Source organism: Saccopteryx leptura, chromosome 9, assembly GCF_036850995.1.
Source record: "Saccopteryx leptura isolate mSacLep1 chromosome 9, mSacLep1_pri_phased_curated, whole genome shotgun sequence".
Classification (NCBI taxonomy): Eukaryota; Metazoa; Chordata; class Mammalia; order Chiroptera; family Emballonuridae; genus Saccopteryx; species Saccopteryx leptura.
The window spans coordinates 92,169,520-92,188,580 of NC_089511.1; the positions used below are offsets into that span (position 1 = coordinate 92,169,520).

Here is a 19,061-nt window from a genome sequence, read left to right on the forward strand (position 1 = left end):
CATTGGTGGTCAGTGAGAGGAGCATAGTTCCCATTGAAATACTGGTCAGTTTGTTGATTTAAATTTACTTGTTCTTTATTTTAAATATTGTATTTGTTCCCGTTTTGTTTTTTTACTTTAAAATAAGATATGTGCAGTGTGCATAGGGATTTGTTCATAGTTTTTTTTATAGTTCGGCCCTCCAGCGGTCTGAGGGACAGTGAACTGGCCCCCTGTGTAAAAAGTTTGGGGACCCCTGGTTTATAACAAGCATGTTTTTACTTTGGGAGTTTATAAAATAAGTATTTTCAAAAACAGCGAAGGAAATCACAATGAAGGTGCTGGAGAGATAGCTCTATTTTGGAAAAGAGAGCCCTGCATGTCCATGCCTGTGGGTTAGTCAAATGCCTGGCCTGCTGGCAAACCCATTTGTTTTCATATAATGGGATAATAAAAATTTACTAACCATTTGAAGCAACAGAGTGAACATAACTTTTACGTTTACTGTTTGTATTGCTTAGAATGTTACAGCTATTGTAACCTATCAAGTAAGGTTTACCAGTTGATATTCTCTAGCCTTACGTTTCAGTTACCCGTGTTGTCCTTTCAGCATTAAGTATTAGGTTAAACAAAGAGGTGTGAGAACTCGTATCCTACTCTTTTTGTGACTATTCTGGTCAGCAAGGAGATTGAACTTCTTTTCATGTCTCTTAGTCAATTGTGTCCTTTTTTTTTTAAATTTAGTTTTTGGTTAATTGACTACTTATCTTTGCTTTTGTCCCTCACTAGTGGTCTCAGCCATTTGTCAAATAATCATTTCCTCCTTATCTTTATTGTATATTAAATTTATGCTTTTTAAAATTGTATAATGAATTCTCACATTGTGATTTATTTCAAATGCTGTTTTGATAATTTAAAAATGAACTTGCTTCCATATTTATTTAGCGTGTGTATGATGAAGAAGTGGAGGAGCTGGTGCTCAAGGCCGAGGCAGAGAAAGCAGAGCAGGTACTTGCTTCTAGTCACTCTTTCGTTGAGTTCCTGACTTAGAGACCAGAGTGGTGGAGGTTTGTAATGTGGCTAGTAGGGGATGGACATTGGGGAGATTGGGAAGGCTGCTCCTTTCAGCCCAACGATTTATAATATTAAGAAATATATAGTAAAGTGCCTGTATTCTAGCTTAAGAAAAGAGCCCAATTCAGCATTTTCTGTAAAGGGCCAGTTAAATATTTTAGACTTTGCTGGCCTCACTGGTTTCTGTCTTTTCTTTGTCTTTTTTCTTCATCCTCTTCCCTTTTCCCTGTTCCCTTTAAAAATATAAAAGCCATTTTTACAATGAGGTCTGTATAGAAACAGGCCAGAGGCTGGGCTGTAGTTTATATGTTCTTTGAAGACTGTTCACCTATCCTTTTGTGACTCCTTTGATTCTTGTTCCTACTAGTTAAAAATGACAGTAAGATGGATGCTGGGTTAAACACATTGGCATGTCTAACAGGATGTGTTAGAGGATACAGGCTGGAGTGAACATTTATTGGCTCTGGGATGATTGCAGGGAGCTAGTGACTTAGAAAAAGACTTTGTCTTCAAGAGATTACAGTTTTGGTTGGGTTAAAGGATGTATGTAGTATGTCAGCTGCATGGCTGCTCACTGGGAAGTTCGGGTGAGAGGAGCTCAATGGGTAAGATAGCAGAAAAAGGTGTCAAGGATGAGATGTTAGCTGGCTGAAGAAAGGAAGCCAGATTTTCAGGCCATTTCAGCAAAAGACAGTGCCATAAGCTCAGGTTCTGAGTTGGAGGATGTCCCTGATATTCTATGAGCTATGCTAGTGGAAATACTGGAAGTCAGGCAAAAGGAAGGTGAAGGGGCGGGGAGGAGGTGCATGTTGGAGGGGTTCGTATTGGGCTAAGCAGTCGAGGGCAGCAGTCTCCACCTTTCCCCCCTGTGGCTCCATGTGTTCTTCCTGGGGTCTCACATCGTGGGCCAAAGCCTAGATAAAAGGTTCTTGATTCCCTAGCGCTCTGGCCAAAGTGTACCCTCTTTTCCCCATTCAGGAAAGCTCAGTGGAGTATGACCAAGTTTATTATGGGGAGAAGCTTTGAATCAGCTCTAACCTATGTACAAAATATAAATCATTTAAAAAAGTTGGTGCTTTATCAGTAACTGTTACTTGTAATGTATGAAACTGTTTGAGGAGGAAACAATATCAGAAACCAGCTACAATTCTCCCTATTCCCAGCCTCTTCTTTTTTTAAATAAAAAGTTTTTACTAGTACTATTTTAAATAGTACTCAAGGATTTGCTAACTATTTAAGTGCGATAGTATCCAGTTACACCAAAGACAGTTCAAGTTTAAAGTGAAGGTATTTAGTGAACTATTTTTTAAAAGCATGTACAGTAGTACATAGTTTATTTCACAAACATATTTTTACACAGTCCTCAGAGCATTAGCTGTTTAACTAGAACCAGGCGTATTGGAGTGGAAAAAAGGTGCAGCCCAAACAAAAACATTAGATTGGAAACACTTCATATTTGAGATAGAAGTGTAAAATTCTTGTAGGGTTTTCCCTTTTGTCCCTCAAAACAACACTGCTTTTTTTGGTTCTTTCTGTAATTATATATCACCTTCTAAAATATTTGCGAAGAGGGGAAATGAAGTGTTTTCTGAATATTTCTCATAACTGATGACCTACTTGAGTGTAGGAGGGGATTGTCATTGCGAGCTGCTGTTGTGTAGGAAGTGGAGACCTGTGGACTGTTTTCAGCAGGTTGATTTATACAGACTTATGTAGTGAGTGTGGGGAGATTGTTCTAGGGTAATAAACAGGGTAGAAGAGAGATTAAACTGACCCTCTGGCTTGTTTGAAACAAATTTATAAAATAATTAATTGTCCAATTGTTATTTTTTTAATTGTAATTGGAAAATGACATCTCTGGCTGGAGTATTTTCTTTTAGGTCTCTACTCCTAAAATTGTCCAAAGGACCATTAACCAAGGTTAATGGGATATAGTTACCGTGAGGCTAAAAGTTGAAGCCCTTCACTTCTCTAGTGGCAGGGAAATAAAGGGTCATTTGAGGGCTTTTGTGGTATGCCATTCACTGTTGTACTTTTACCTACGTTACCTAGCGGCACCATCACCATAGTACATCTGTTTTCATAGATGTATCTGGAGCTCTGGGACCTTAGGTACTTTGATCCACATCCTGAAAGTAACAAACTTGGGATTTAAAACTTACTCCAAAGTCTGTGTCAAGGCATTCATTAGGATCTGACTTTTGTTAGCATGTTTAATTAAGATTTTTTTGTGGGGGGGGGAGCATGATTCTAGGGTTTAGATAACATTCCCAGTCTTATATTATGGAGGTATCAATATATTGAAGATCCATGCTGAACAACACTTTTTTGTAGGAGAAGACCCGGGAACAGAAAGAAGTAGATCTGATTCCTAAAGTTCAGGAGGCTGTGAACTATGGTTTACAAGTGTTGGACAGTGCATTTGAGCAATTAGATATAAAAGCAGGAAACTCAGACTCTGAAGAAGACGATGCTAATGAGCGTGTGGAGCTGATTCTTGAACCGAAGGTAAAGACATGCAATTCAGATATTCATTGTTACACTTGTTGTGTTTTGAATACTTTATTTGGGCACAGAATTAGTAAGACATGGACTTCACAACTGAACTTGTCACTTAGTATTCTCATGTTGACTCCATCAGAAAAACTTGCTTTACATAAACATTGGTTGAGCACTTGCTGGGTACAAGGCAGCATGCCAGGTTAGGGGGTACAGAGTTACAGGGCATGGTTTCCACTCTCAGGATGTGTATGATAGCATCCCTAGATGGTGGGAGAGGAGACATTTATTTACTTATTTATTTTAAATTTTATTTAGAAAATTAACTTTTAACAAGGTGACATTGATAAGAGTACATAGGTTTCAGGGAAACATTTCTATAGCATTTGAACTGTTGATTATGTTATATACCCATCACCCAAAGTCAAATCATTTTCCATCACCTTGTATTTGTCCCTCTTTACACTGTTCCCTCCACCTTCTCCCCCAAGGGGACATTTATGAGAGTCACCATCTTGAGTACTCTGAGAGAGAACTGATTTCTAAGTTAAGGAAATTAGGGTAGAGATGAGACTTGAATTGGGTTTTGAAGGATGAGAAGGCCCATGACAGGTACAGATTGTTGGCTACCGGAATTCTGTAGCTTGTGCTGAGAGAGGTTGCAGAAGCATTGAAAGACATTTGGGCTGTCTTCCAGTTCTGACTGTTATGAAGAAAGCTGCTGTGCGAGTCCATGCACAGACATTAGCATAACAGGTACCTATGGCTTTACTGCTTCTGTCTCAGATTGGCAAAGGAGATGGTGGAGCAACACCAGCATCACTCAAGTAAACACAGAAAGTGGCAATATTGCTTTTGAGAGTCCCTGTGACACACGAGTGCCTTGTGAATTGAAGCGTTACACAAAGGCAGACTCGTCTGGCCCCTCATTTTGAGGCACCTTCTCTCAGTTTGACTGCCATGTCCTTCCAGCACTTCACATTCATGTCTTGCTTTCACTGTGGGGATTTAGGAGTAGCAGGGCACCTCGGCCATGCTTGTTACTGCAAGTTGCACATGCTTCTGTTTTACAGGAGTACTTGGGAAGGCCTACTGAGTCAGTGAACAGCCCAATTTTCATTTTCTTGTCACTAAATTGGTTGCTGTTGTATCTTTAACCTTTACATTAATTTTCCCAATCTTTTTGTTGTGTGTGAAGCATCAGAATTATTCTCCTTCATCCCTCAGGGTCTTTTCATAGGAAAGGGAAATTATGGCCCAAGAGTCATGCATCTCAAAGGACAAGTTAGCTCTTCCTCTGGCAGTAGAGATAGGAGGTTGTTCTGGGGTGGAAGGCTTTCCTGGCCTTAAATTTTTAATGTGTGTGATGGATGGGTCTCCAGCATGGATTATTGTGTACGCTGTCTCCTTGATCTCATTCTGATGTTTTATCTTGTGGTCTTATTTTACCAACTTCACTTTTCTAAATTTTATGGTATGAACCTCTGGGGCCCTGGTTGGCAAACTGTGGCTCGCGAGCTACATGCGGCTCTTTGGTCCCTTGAGTGTGGCTCTTCCACAAAATACCACATGCGGGCGCTACCTCAGTAAGGAATGTACCTACCTATATGGTTTAAGTTTAAAAAATTTGGCTCTGAAAAGAAATTTCAATTGTTGTACTGTTGATATTTGGCTCTGTTGACTAATGAGTTTGCCAAGAACTGCTCTGGGGGATATTATTATTCCCCTCTTTGAGTTACTTTTTCTCCCAAATAGGGTCACCTCCATCTTTTAGACATGAAGTTGTTATGACTATGGATACTTGCATAGTTGTCATTGTTTTTCATTTGGCCTGTGCAGTGTGATGCATTATGAAGGCATCTTCAATGCCCTTGTTTGTGACCTGTTTCTCCATACTCCCTCCCTAAAACCTGCATGTACCCCCTGCCTTCTTATAGTCATAGCAGACCATTTGGGTCATGTCATCAATGTGCTTCTCTCCAAATTTAGGACTCCCTGGAGCAGGCGTCCCCAAACTACGGCCCGCGGGCCTCATGTGGCCCCTTGAGGCCATTTATCCAACCCCCCGCCACACTTCCGGAAGGAGCACCTCTTTCATTGGTGGTCAGTGAGAGGAGCACTGTATGTGGCGGCCCTCCAATGGTCTGAGGGACAGTGAACTGGCCCTCTGTGTAAAAAGTTTGGGGACCCCTGCGAGGAATCTCAAGGTTGCTAGATTGATTGGCTGATTTGTACTTACCAATGCTTCTTTTTAGGGGAGGAGTGTGGGGCTTAGAGCCATCAGAGCTCACCAGAATTTCTGATTCTTTTCTAGGTCCTCCTCTCGTGAACACGGTGCTGTGAAGCTGTTCCCTTTCTCTGTTTGATTATTGCTGGCAAATGTTTTGCAGGCTTCTGCCGCTTTTGTTAATATAACTAGGCACCTGAGAAAGGAGATTCTGTCATTTATCCTTATTTTGCTATTTTTACCTAGGATTTGACTTTTTAAAAATAATTGTGTTTTTTTTCTATTTTTTGTACTTTTAATCCTGCTGTGGTCCTTAGTCTCTACTTTTGTTATGTAAGTCTTTTGGGGTAGTCAGATGAAGCAAGATATCAAGTGGAAAACTTAATTTTATTTTTCAATCTAAATATTTAATGGTTTATTTTTTATCATTTTTCTAAAGGATCTATATATTGATCGTCCTTTACCTTATTTAATTGGGTCAAAGCTGTTCATGGAGCAAGAGGATATAGGTCTTGGAGAGCTATCCAGTGAAGGTACTCTTTGCACCAAATATTTTTGTTACTTTAACATTTATATCTTAACTTTTTATTTTACAATAACTTCAAACTTTATATTACTTTTCTAAGAATAGTGCCAAGAACTCCCACATACCCTTTACCCAGCTCTGCCAGTTAACATTTCATCACATTTGTTTCATCATTTTCTCTCTTTCTATATATATATTTCTTTCTGAACCTATTTGAAAGACATCAAGCAGACACTATACCCTATCACTCCTAAATATGTCTGTGTGTATTTTCTAAGAATAAAGACATTCTCTTATACAGCCACACTATTACCACCAAAGTCAGGGAATTTTACTGGACATAATACTATTAGCTACTTCTCAATTATATTCAGGTTTTGGCAATTATCCCAGTGATGGCCCTTACAGTAACTTCTTTCCTCTGATCTGGAATCCAACCCAGGGTCACTCATTACATTCAGTTGTCAAAAAAAAAAAAAAAAAAAGCTTTTCTTTTCACAACCATGACATCTTTGAAGAGTACAGGCCAGGTTGTTTGTTTGCTTGTTTTTATAATAATTTTTTTTTGTAATTAGGAAGTATTGTAGCCAATGGGGAGGTACTTTGAAGCTGTTAAATATTTCGCTCTTCATTATGGGAGGATACTTTTAATTCCAGTTAATGGTATAGATAGTTTTATCAAAATTTCTGAGATACTGCTATATGGTGGTTTATAATTTTAAGAAGAAACTAAGCACATTTTCTTATGAAATATTGGTGAAAACCCTTATATTTATTCTAAACAGAAGGTTCATTAGGCAGCAACCGTGGCAGCCTTGCTGACAGTGATGAAGAGAACGAGGAAGAGGTGAGGCCTGTGCAGTGTGTCTGGGACCTGATTGGCAGGACACTTAGGGTGTGTTTGGCATGCTAAGTAAATAACATGTTTGTGAATTAGCAGTCTGTTTTCATACATCTTTGAACAGTGATAGGAGCCATGTTCTGAAGTTGTTTCCTTGGGATTTGGTTTCCTTTTTTGTCTTGTGAGCAAAAACAAGGAAAACTTCTGTAATCCCTTTTACCGTTCCTCCCTCCCACCTCCCCACTTAATCCTCTTTTTTACCAATATATTTTGAAGGGGAGGGCAGCTTAGATATTTTGGTGGGGGTGTCTTCCTGAGATACAGTCTTTGAATAAGTTCTATCTTTGAATAATTCTAGGAAAAATGTCCACATTTGAAACTTCTATTATAAAACCTTCTAGACCAGTGGACTGCTTAAAGCATCCATTTATGTTTTAGCTTTGTTGTTGCCTCTAGCATCCTCACATTCGCAGAGTATAATTTGACTCCCTGCTGTAGGGTCTCGGGGTCTGTGGACCTTGACCACTGTTGTTTCTGGCTTTGTTCCTTTAGACAAAATATTCTTAATTGAAAAGGGTAGAGACATTTAAACGTGGATTTCTAAAAAGAGACATTGTTATATACTTTTCTCCTCTCTTCTTCTCCCATTCTCTTCCCTGCCTTCCTTCATCAAAACACCTATCAGTAGGAAATAAGCTTTTCTTAAATAACCTCAATGTAAGTGATGGTTATTGGATGAACTCTGCTCTTAGCCATCAGTGCGAGTCTTTCTATATGTAATTGCTGGTGGCAGATACTGATGTTCCCCTCTTTGGCCTGGTGAAGTAATTATCCTATTTAGAAGGGAATATAGAGAGTGGAGTCCAAAAAGTAAAATGATGAAACCAACTTTGGATAATTAAGTTAATTAAATGTGCAACTCTATTTTAAATCCAGTGGTCAGAAGTGGTAGAGCAGATACACATGAATAAATTGTTAGAGATGTTTTACTTAACCACAAAAAAAATTACGTTAACTAGAACAGTCCTTCGTGATATTGCCTTATCTATATCTTGATACTTCAGGTGACCAGTAATAAATAGTACAGAGACTAAGTGTTGATGAATCCCAACTTAGACCTGAATTAACAACAAATCCTTTTTACCCCTAAAGGAGTCAGATGAAGATTTTGCCAATCATAGTGACAATGATCAAAACCAGGTAAGGCTCATGTATTAAAGTGATTTTACTTTTAAATGTTAATTGAAGCATAGTGTGAATATATACTAAATAGGTACTGAAATTACTTTTGAATGACTTAAGAGAAAATAAAGATATATTTTTATTTACAGCTAATTTTCCTTCAATATACTACTTCCGTATATAAAGTAAAACTTATTTTTTCTTAGGAAAAAAAGAAGTAAAAAACAAAATTAGGAAACAGAGCCTCTAAAAGAAGGCCCAGTTACTCAGACTATTCCCCCCATATTAAAATTTGAGACAGTATAGTAGTAGGAACACTTGAAAGATGGAAATTTTCTAATCTTACTGTTTTAGTATCACTGTCATGTTTTTTGTGTTTCTTTCTAAGGATATATTCTTTTTATAATATATACATAGTTTATTTTCTGCTATTTTATGTTAATACAGATACTTCATTGTCTTTGTCATTTTAAATAATCTTTGTAATCTGCTTTGTAAACATCTATATTTTAAAGCACGCTAATATATGATGCTGTTTCTAAATGTATATGGAAAATAGTTTATTTTCAAAATTTTATTTTTGAGATAATGATATATTCAGTGTTTTCATACATAAAAGTCCTTTGCTTATGTGTACTGTTCCTTAGTCATTAGGGAGTGTAGAGTTATGTTAAAGGCTCTTGATATTTATTGTTTGATGGATATTCTCAATTACGGACCTTGCATAACAATTTTCCTGCAATCTCATCAGCACTGAGATTGTTACCATAATATAGAGATTGTTCCAATTTGCATTTATCACTAACTGGAATATTTTTTTTTCATAAAAATTTTCAACTATCCAATGAAGGATTTAGCACTTTTTTATTGGTACTTGTATTTTCACAGTGGTATTCACAAATATTTCTGGTCTCTATAATTTTAATAATCTACATTTCTTTCTGTGGAATTTACTATTAATAGGTATAAATTCAGACAATTTTTAAAACAATACAATATAGTGATTGGCTTAACCATTTGTTTGTATTCTTAAAGATAGACTGGTCTTGTGTGCCACAGCTAACCTCAGAGTTCTAAAGATTTTAATATAGTGCCTGGCACAGTTTATTGATTTAAACATTAACAATTTTTTAAAAATCATACATATGAGTGGCTGCTTTTGTAAAAATTAGATAAAACTTAGTTTGAGAAAGTCAGCCAGCCAATTGATGATTGCCAGGGCTGAGGAGAGGGGAGAATGGGGAGTGCCTGCTTCACGGAGAGATCTAAGATGGCAACGGAGTAGGTGGACGTTCCACTCACCTCCTCCCAGGACCAAGTTGGCGTTATAACTAAATTTAAGAACAACTACCCTGAAAAACCAACTCGGGACTAAATAAAGAGGTGTCTCATAACCAAGAAGTCCTAGCAGAAGCCACATGGAGACTGTTGGGAAGGGCAGAGAATGAAAAGGGCTGTCCCTGCTCCCATGAGTGGCAGCTGAGTTTTCGGAGGGACATGTCAGCTGCAGGGAGGTTTGCTGTGAGAGGTTAGGGTCCTAAGCCCCAAGCCAGGTGCCCCAGCCTAGAGCACCAGAGCCTAGAAAAAGTGCCCACATAGTGTTTGGTGGTGAAAAGAGACGTGAGATCTCAGAGACGCAGGCACTGTCTTAAAGGGTCAACGCAGAAAATCTCCTTCACAGTCACTTACCCTGGGCTCCAGTGGAGGGAGGGCTGAGTAGACTGGGATTGTGAGAAGAGAGTGGGAGATTGGCAGATGCAGGGAGAGACTTGGTGGGGGAACAGCCACCAAGACCCCTCTGCTGAGTCATTCTCTAGTGGTAGTCAACCTGGTCCCTACCGCCCACTAGTGGGCGTTCCAGCTTTTATAGTGGGCGGTAGCAGAGCAACCAAAGTATAAATAAAAACATAGATTTAACTATAGTAAGTTGTTTTATAAAGATTTTTTTTTCTGCCAAACTTAGCGAAAATCCGACATAAAATACTTGGTAAGTAATTATTATTATATGCTTTAACTTGCTGTAACTCTGCTTTATAAATTTTATAAAGTATTCCCTACTTTATAAATCACTATTACTGTGGAACTGGTGGGCGGTTAGAAAATGTTACTAGTAACAGAGATACAAAAGTGGGCGGTAGGTATAAAAAGGTTGACTACCCCTGCAGTAGTACCACAGTGGCCATCTTTCCTGGGTGGAACAATCTCCTTGTTAAGACATCAGCCTGAGGAAAAGCAACTGCCCTACCCTCAGGAATCTCTTGCCCCACCCTATGGACTTTGGGCCTTGCTGAGAAGTAAGCAGTCTTGGCCAGGAAGCAGGGGTCTGAAAAGACTCAGGGGTGCCAGTGACTCGATTGTCTGGCATTGAGGCCAGAGCTTTCCCCCCTCCTTTCCTGAGGGTATGACTGGTGCTTCTGCCGCACAGGAGATTCAGTAGGAACTATCCTTATTGAGCGCAAACCAAATCTCTGATTTTCAGACACCAACCAGATTCCTAGTGGCCAAAGCCTACTAAGGTCTGAGAAAAAAATTCAGGATGGGGGCCCTGGCCGGTTGGCTCAGTGGTAGAGCGTCAGCCTGGCGTGCAGGAGTCCCGGGTTCGATTCCGGGCCAGGGCACACAGGAGAGGCGCCCATCTGCTTCTCCACCCCTCCCCCTCTCCTTCCTCTCTGTCTCTTTCTTCCCCTCCCGCAGCCAAGGCTCCATTGGAGCAAAAGATGGCCCGGGCGCTGGTGATGGCTCCATGGCCTCTGCCTCAGGCGCTAGAGTGGCTCTGGTCGCAACAGAGCAACGCCCTGGATGGGCAGAGCATCGCCCCCTGGTGGGCGTGCCGGGTGGATCCCGGTCGGGCGCATGCGGGAGTCTGTCTGACTGCCTCCCCATTTCCAGCTTCAGAAAAATACAAAAAAAAATAATAATAATTCAGGATGGGATTCCCTGGGATGGGAGCCACACCCATCATCTTTCCTGAAGCCTGACTAGCCCAGCCTCGATACTCTACCAGAGGTTTTTTCAAGGTCCAGGCAGCTTTGAGTCTTTTGCTGACCTCTCTTCAGGTCTGGAGCTGGTAAAAGCCTGCCTACGTGTGTGGCTTGATCCTTCCATGTGCACCTAAGCCCAGCAGAGGCAGTCACAAACTCTGGTTTGCTTCTAGCTCCAAAAAGGTTGCTGAGGGCCAGTCACAGGCAGTGTCTTACACTGGTCTGCACCAGGTTCCATCCTAATAGGTCCAGAACCAGCACATTCAGTTACTAGCTGCAGTCATCATCATAGCAGGACCCAACTAGTATCACTAGTAGCATATTCAAATAGAAAGATTGTCAGGCACCAAATGCAGCTGAGGCAAATTATGCTCTGTGGTCAGCACCTGCATAGCGGTTCACACACACTGGACAAGGTTGAGTGTCACAGTAAGCCAGCCCAAGTCCCATATATCCTGCCCCACTGGGCTCGGTCCCACAGGTGGAAGGGTAAGAAGCTTAGAGCTCAGACATTCAAGGTGTGGGTTTTTTGGAGCCTGTTGTTGGGTCCAGACAAAGAGCTTAGCCACTTTCTGGGGGTAGGGTCACAAATCAGCTCCAGTGGAAGACTGTCAATCTTCTTCCCTAAGACCAGGGCCTCATCAGCTAAAAAACTTCTACAGAGGGTACTGTTGGCCCCTCCCAGCCTGAACCTGCTACTCACTTCTTTAAGAAGAAATAGAATTGGATTATCTAGCAATAGCTTATTTTTTAAACTGTTAATATTCTTATTAAGATGATAGTTTAATCATTTCTCTAGTTATGGATATTTTTAACATTTTGTTTTACTATTGCACTAAAAATAAATCTTGTGTAAAAAAATAAATCATAGCTTTTGCTGTGTTTGAACAGTTACCATTTGCCTAAAGGCTAAGTAGTAGTATCTCCTTTTTAGCTTGATGTCTTATCTAATAGTTCTAATCTGGTGGTTTGTACTCTTAGCACACTGTACAAATGAGTGATGAAGAAGATGATGACGGTTGTGACATTTTCGCTGACTCTGAGAAGGAGGAGGAAGATAATGAGGATGTTGAAGAAAATACTAGACCTGTAAGAAAGAATATAGTTGGTACCTCTTGGCAAGGTTTAAGAGTGATACCTAAAACATTCTTTTTATTGCTTATTATTTGTAACTATTATTTTATATCATATTTGTATTTTCATTTACACTTTTGAAAATAATGGTTGAGCATCCCAGGTTGCCTTGCAAGCATCAGTTTCTGTTTCAGATGTTACAATTTTTACAAGTCAGATAATTCAAAATATATTCAGTTACAGAGTTTTAGGACCCTAATATTCTTCCCTTTCCCCTCACACCAAGGACTTCATGGTAGTTTTCTATCATGGTTGTATACCTGAAACTAATATAATACTGTATGTCAACTGTGATTGAAAAATAAAAGCTATTTAAAGTTAAAATAAATTGTTGACTGTAAAAACTGGTTATGGAGCCCTCCCTTGAAGGAACCCAAGTCCTGTGGTTTCTCAGGTGGTACATATGTTTAAATTCACTTAGTTGAACACTGCCTTCTCATCATTTCAATTACTTTACCATTATTTACAGAATTTGGTTAGGTATTCAAAAGTAAACCGCACTGGTTTGTATGTTATAAGAAAATGATTCTTTCGATCTCTTCTGCCTGTAGAAAAGAATCACGTCCTTTGCCGATGAGCTGGCTGCTCGGATCAAAGGAGATGCCACAAGCCAGATGGAGGAGAAACAGAGAGGTATGCCCCCAGCCCCTGAGATGAGTTAACTCAGTGGATGGAGAAGTGCTGGGCCCCTTGCTGGGCATCACTGGGAGCAGAGTGCCCTGTTTAAACAGTTCAGGGTGAAAGAGTCCTACATTGTATGTCTTATTTTTTTGGTCTATCGACTCTGATAACTGAACACTGTGGACTCCCGTGAAAAATGCACATATATAAATTTATATAACATTGTATATTTGGTTTACAGGGGATTAATGGATACCTCAAAAAGAAATAGGCCCCAGATTAAGAATCCCTGGCTTAATATTTACTTCTATAGCTTGGCTAAATGAAAAATGTACAATATTGAGTGTTTGGTGATTTCTTTGTGTACACACACACACACACACACACACACACACACACACACACGATAATTCTTTCAGCAGGTGCAGCCTGATATGCATATTTCCCTGTTAGGTAACTTGAAGCTTTTTTCTTAAAAAGAGGCAGTTTTGAGTGCCTGCTGAAGTGCTCAGGTAGAGCTGAGATGCAAAGTTGAATGGCTTGCTGTGAGCTTAGGAGGCATGAGATGGCAGACATGCATGTAAAAAATCAGATAAATGCTAAGCATAGACTGAATATAGTTAAAACTAACATATTCTCATATTCTTCAAGCCTTATTTCCAGAAGCAAAACCTCAGATGACACTGAGAGAGAAGAAGGAAAGGAGAACTCCCTCAGACAGTAGGCCTTTTCCCTGAATTGTTTTTTAAAACTAAATGGTCTTCTTTATTTTATTTTTGATTACATTTAATGCGGTGAAATTGGTTAATAAGATCATATAGGTTTCAAGTGTGCAGCTCTATGGTACATCATTTGTCTATTGCATTGTATGCCCCTCATTCAAAGTCAAACCTTTTGTCACCATATCTATGGCCCCCTTTACCCTTTACTACTTCCACACCCCCTTACTCTGACCACCACACTGTTGTTTGAGTCTATGAGTTTTTGGTCTGTTTGTTCATTTGTTGCTTTCAGTTTTATATCCCACATATGAATGAAATTATATGGTTCTTAATTTTTCTGTCTGACTTATTTTGCTTACATTGATATTCTTAAGATCCATCCATGTTGCTAATGATAGTATTTCATCTTTTCTCATAGCTGAACACTACTAGTTCCATTGGATATATGTACCACATCTTTTTTTTTAGTGAGAGAGAGAGACAGGAAGGGAGAGAGTTGAAAAGCATCAACTCGTAGTTGCAACACCTTTGCTATTCATTGACTGCTTCTCATATGTGCCTTGATAGGGGGGGTCCCAGGCCATTGCTCTTTCCTCTGTGCCACCACATGGTCAGACTGTACCACATCTTTTTTTATTTTTTAAACTTTTTTGTATTTTTCTGAAGTGAGAAGTGGAGAGGCAGAGAGACAAACTCCCGCATGCGCCCAACCGGGCTCCACCCGGTAAGCTCACAAGGGGGCGATACTCTGCCCATCTGGGGTGTTGAAGCCATACTCAGTATCCGGGCCAACTTTGCTCCAGTGGAGCCTTGGCTGCAGGAGGGGTAGAGAGAAATAGAGAGGAAAGAGAGGGTGGAGAATCAGATTGGCACTTCTACTGTGTGCCTTGGTCGGGAATTGAACCTGGGACTTCCACATGCTGGGCTGATGCTCTACCATTGAGCCAACTGGCCAGGGCTATAACACATCTTCTTTATCTTATCATCTATTGAAGGACACTTTGATTGTCTCCATTTGTTGACTTCCGGAATAATGCTGCAATAAACATGAGGGTGCATATATCTTTGAGAATAAATGTTTTCAAAATTTTCGTATAGATAACCGAAGAGAGGTTCCCAAGTCATATGGTAACTCTATTCCTTCTTTTTTTAGAGAGAGACGAGAGACAGGAAGGGAGAGGGATGAGAAGTTCCAGCTGAGCCAGTGACCCCTAGGTCATGCCGGCGACCTTGGGATTCATGCCAGCGACCATAGGGTTATGTCTGTGATCCCAAGCTCAAGCTGGTGAGCCTGTGCTCAGGCCAGACAAGCTTGTGCTTAAGCCAGTGACTTCAGGGTTTCAGTTCTGGGACCTCAGTGTTCCAGGTCAACGCTCTATTCACTGCACCACTACCAGTCATTCTGGAGTCAAAGAGTTCTTTCATTTCTTTTATATTTTTTTGTCTTTTTTTTTTTTTTTTTTTTTTTTTTTTTTTAACAGAGACAGAGAGAGAGAGAGAGGGATAGACAGGGACAGACAGACAGGAACACAGAGAGATGAGAAGTATCAATCATCAGTTTTTCCTTGTGACACCTTAGTTGTTCATTGATTACTTTCTCATATGTGCTTTGACCGTGAGCCTTCAGCAGACCGAGTAACCCTTTGCTTGAGCCAGCGACCTTGGGTCCAAGCTGGTGAGCTTTGTTCAAACCAGATGGGCCCATGCTCAAGCTGGCAACCTCAGGGTCTTGAATTGGGTCCTCCGCATCCCAGTCTGATGCTCTATCCACTGTGCCACCGACCAGTCAGCATTTTTTTTTTTAATTTTTTTCTCAAGTCTATCTTTTCTTTCCTCTGCATCATTTCTTAATTTCTATCTTAGGTATCACTAAATTCTTTCCTCCATTGGTCAGCCCTATTTCCTAAGCTCACTGGTTCATTTTTTATTTCTCCTACTGAGTTTTTCATCTCCAGAATATCTATTTGGTTCTTTTTTAAAGTTTTAGTCGATTTACAAAGTACTTGTTTTGTTCATTGATTTTATTTTTGAGATCATTAAACTGCCTGTGTTTTCTTTTAACTCATTAAGTCTTTTTCGACCTTCAGTTTTGATTTTCTGTCATTTAAGTTACATATTTTTCTGTCTTTAAGTTTATTTTCTGGAGAATTTTAATTTTCTTACTAGCTTTCTTGTTATCTTGGTTATTCATGGAATTTGATGAATTCCTTCTCTGTATAGGCATCTGTGTATAAGTAGCACTTCTGTGGTAGATTTGTAAGAAGTCTTTCTATTGTTTGCCAGTAGGAGGCACTGAAGCAAAGATTTCTTAGTTCTTTTGCACTGCTGTGGCTTTTCAGATCTCTGTGGGGTAATGGGGAAATAGCCTGTGCTCCCGGGAAGGTGGACGTCTCTACTGTGTTCAGGTTTCCTCCATTTCAGTGGACCAGCCCTGCTGGAGGGAATGTGGTGGGTGATGGGGGTGATGGGGCTCCAAATACACTGTTCACAAAATTAGGGGATATTTTATAGCTTTATATTGGTTTTTGAAATATCCTCTAATTTTTGTGAGCAGTATATGTGAAATTTCAGTGCTGTCCCCTGCTGACAGATGCTGCTGGTAGTGGAGTTGCTTTGTGTGGATGTGGGGTGAGCTGGGGGAGGTTGGCTCTGCCTTTGTTGCTTTGCTTTCCTAGTATTAGTGACAGGCAGACCTCAATGACCTCTCCTCTGTGTCTCTACAACCTTGGGGTTTGTCGCAGAGTGTGCATGTTCCTTGGGGAGAGAAATCTTTCTGTAGAACAAGTTCTCTGGTTTGCAGACAATGCTGTCTCCACCCTGACACACTGCTACAGCTTCTTCTGGGGCGTGCTGCTAGCTCGAAGAGGCCAAGGGGAGTCAGGCCCCAGGGTGGCGAGAGGAGATGGGCCCCGGGGGTTGAGGGGAGACAGGCTTGGGGCGGGGGAGGGGGGCGAGAATCAGCAGCCTGGGTCTGTAGCTTTGCTTCTCTGACTGGAATGGCAATTGCCAGACAACAGAGGCTGCAACAGTATGCTTTGTCTCTGCCCAGGGCAGTGGGCTCAGCTGCAGTGCATGCTGGCCACTTCTGCAGGAGTGCTCACTGTGTCCCTCTGCTCCTCCCTGCTGAAGGGAGTGCCAGCAGCAGTATGCTTTGTCTCTGCCCAGGGCAGTGGGCTCAGCTGCAGTGCGTACTGGCCACTTCTGCAGGAGTGCTCACTGTGTCCCTCTGCTCCTCCCTGCTGAAGTGAGTGCCAGCAGCAGCCTGATTTTCCCCTCTTTGGGTTGAGACCTGCAGTGAGCTCTGGACTCCCAGTTCTGAGCTTGTTTCCCTGTCTCTCTCTGCTCTCCTTTCCAGCTTCCACGTTTTATACTCTGCTCTTCCACCTTCAGATGTTTTAGCGCACAGTTCTCTCAGACATGTTTGTGTGTTGAGTAGGGACCCTTTGTTGAATTATAATTGTTCAAATTTTTGAAACTTCAAGGGGAGAGACCATGGCACCATTCCTCTGACATCATCCAATTCAGTTTTGTGTAGTGGCTGTTAACTCCTGATTATCACTTACATCAGTGGTTTTCACTGCTAGTCTGTGTACCAGTGCTGGACCACAAGAAATTTCATGCTGGTCTGCGAAAGAGTTAACTACCCTGATGTTACAGGAAGATCATAAACCCAATGATTATAGAATCTATGATAAGTTGAAAACCACTAACTTACGTAATTTATGAAGTACCTTTAAATGCTTGACAAATGGGAACTGTCTCTCCATGTTCTCAGAGCATTTAAAAGCATGCTTTTAGGTGCTTGGAGGAGAGGTGGATGTAGGGGGAAATGGTGTGAAGATTTGAATTTTTAGATTTTATAGCGATCAATAGCTGTCTTTGTGGAATTCTGTAGAAGTATAAAAACTAGGGATCTCTAGCATTTTTTTCAATAAAAAATATATCAGGCTTTTTCATATTAAACAGTCAAGTTCATTACATTCCCACTTGTGTTTGTGCCATTAGAAAATCTCTTTGTTAGTCTGCCCTTTTCTCTAAATTCTTGGTAGAATGGGTCTTGAATGACAATTCAAAGATATACTTGCTCCAGAGGAAATAGATCTAGATGAAGGGGATCATGTGTGGAATTCACCCGCTGCTGACATTTACAGACTCGAGGGTTGGAGCCCAGAGAGCCTTTGAAGGGAGATGGAGGGAATGTTAGAGGGCTGCTTAATGAGCTTGGTGCTGCTGGCATTGAAATACCCCTGGTTACATATCGTTAGGTAAGCTTTGTGCTAGTTTTGGAGAAGTTACGAAGGCTAACCTCTGGAATTTGAGTTCCAACCCCATTGTTAACTCTCCCTGAAGAACATGTATTTCTGTTTGTTAGATGAAGACGATAACTTGTTCATACCCCCCAAGCTGACCGATGAAGACTTCTCACCATTTGGCTCGAGAGGGGGCCTGTTCAGTGGAGGGAAGGGACTGTTTGATGATGAGGATGAAGAGGTGAGTCATGGGTAGCCTGAAGCTCTCCGCAGCTGTGTCATTGAAGAAAACACACTTTGTTCCTTTGGTAGGAAAATGGCTTCTTATCTGGAAGCTGTTTCTGCTTTTATATTTGGGGAGATTGTGAACTAAGAATTACAAAGAGAAAAGGATTGTATCCTGGTGCCCTTTTTAAGGTAGGGTGAGGTTGTGAGAGTGTAATAATGAATAATTTACTTGAGGCAGTTTCTTACCTTATATGTTGTCTTCTTCCATGTTTATTTAATTTTTGGACAGACCTGACTTACTTAAGGGTCTGATTTTGCTGTAGTCTTCACTTTGAAACTGGTTTTCTGGCAGAACATTATACATAAATGTTTAAACTTTGCAAGGTACTTTTCTTTAGAAAGCCTCAAATGCAACTTTCACTGCTTTCCCCTTTTCACTGCTTTTTTGAGTTTTGAGTCCTCTACTGTTTTACCACCAGAGCGACCTCTTCATGGAAGCCCCTCAGAATCAGGAAGCTCAAGCACCTGCTAATGAGGGTAAGCTTGGATTGAGGCTGACCGTGTTTCTTTGTGAAGATTTCCAAAACTGTTTACTTCGTGCTAGGAGATGGAATCCCTGAAGTTGTTCCTAAACCTTGCTGTTTTGTTAGGTAGGAAACTGTTGTGTTTCACTTGGTCTAGTTAAAAGTAGTTTATTTGCACTAATTCTTGTCTTGGAAAAAGGAAAGAGTACTCTGTAAACCCACATTACAGTTTTGCCTCTTAGAGAACTCGTAAAAAGTTACAGAAAAAATAAC

General features: G+C 40.6%; 1 protein-coding gene across 1 annotated transcript in view; it reads left to right on the forward strand.

Moving 5' to 3' along the window:
• Positions 1 to 19,061, forward strand: part of WASHC2A (WASH complex subunit 2A) — a 67,684-nt gene that overhangs the window by 7,907 nt on the left and 40,716 nt on the right. The window contains 10 exon segments of the mRNA XM_066348197.1: positions 925 to 987; positions 3,388 to 3,561; positions 6,219 to 6,312; positions 7,091 to 7,152; positions 8,299 to 8,346; positions 12,291 to 12,398; positions 12,995 to 13,076; positions 13,716 to 13,784; positions 18,159 to 18,277; positions 18,744 to 18,801. Of these exon segments, the coding sequence (XP_066204294.1) occupies positions 925 to 987; positions 3,388 to 3,561; positions 6,219 to 6,312; positions 7,091 to 7,152; positions 8,299 to 8,346; positions 12,291 to 12,398; positions 12,995 to 13,076; positions 13,716 to 13,784; positions 18,159 to 18,277; positions 18,744 to 18,801 (877 nt within the window).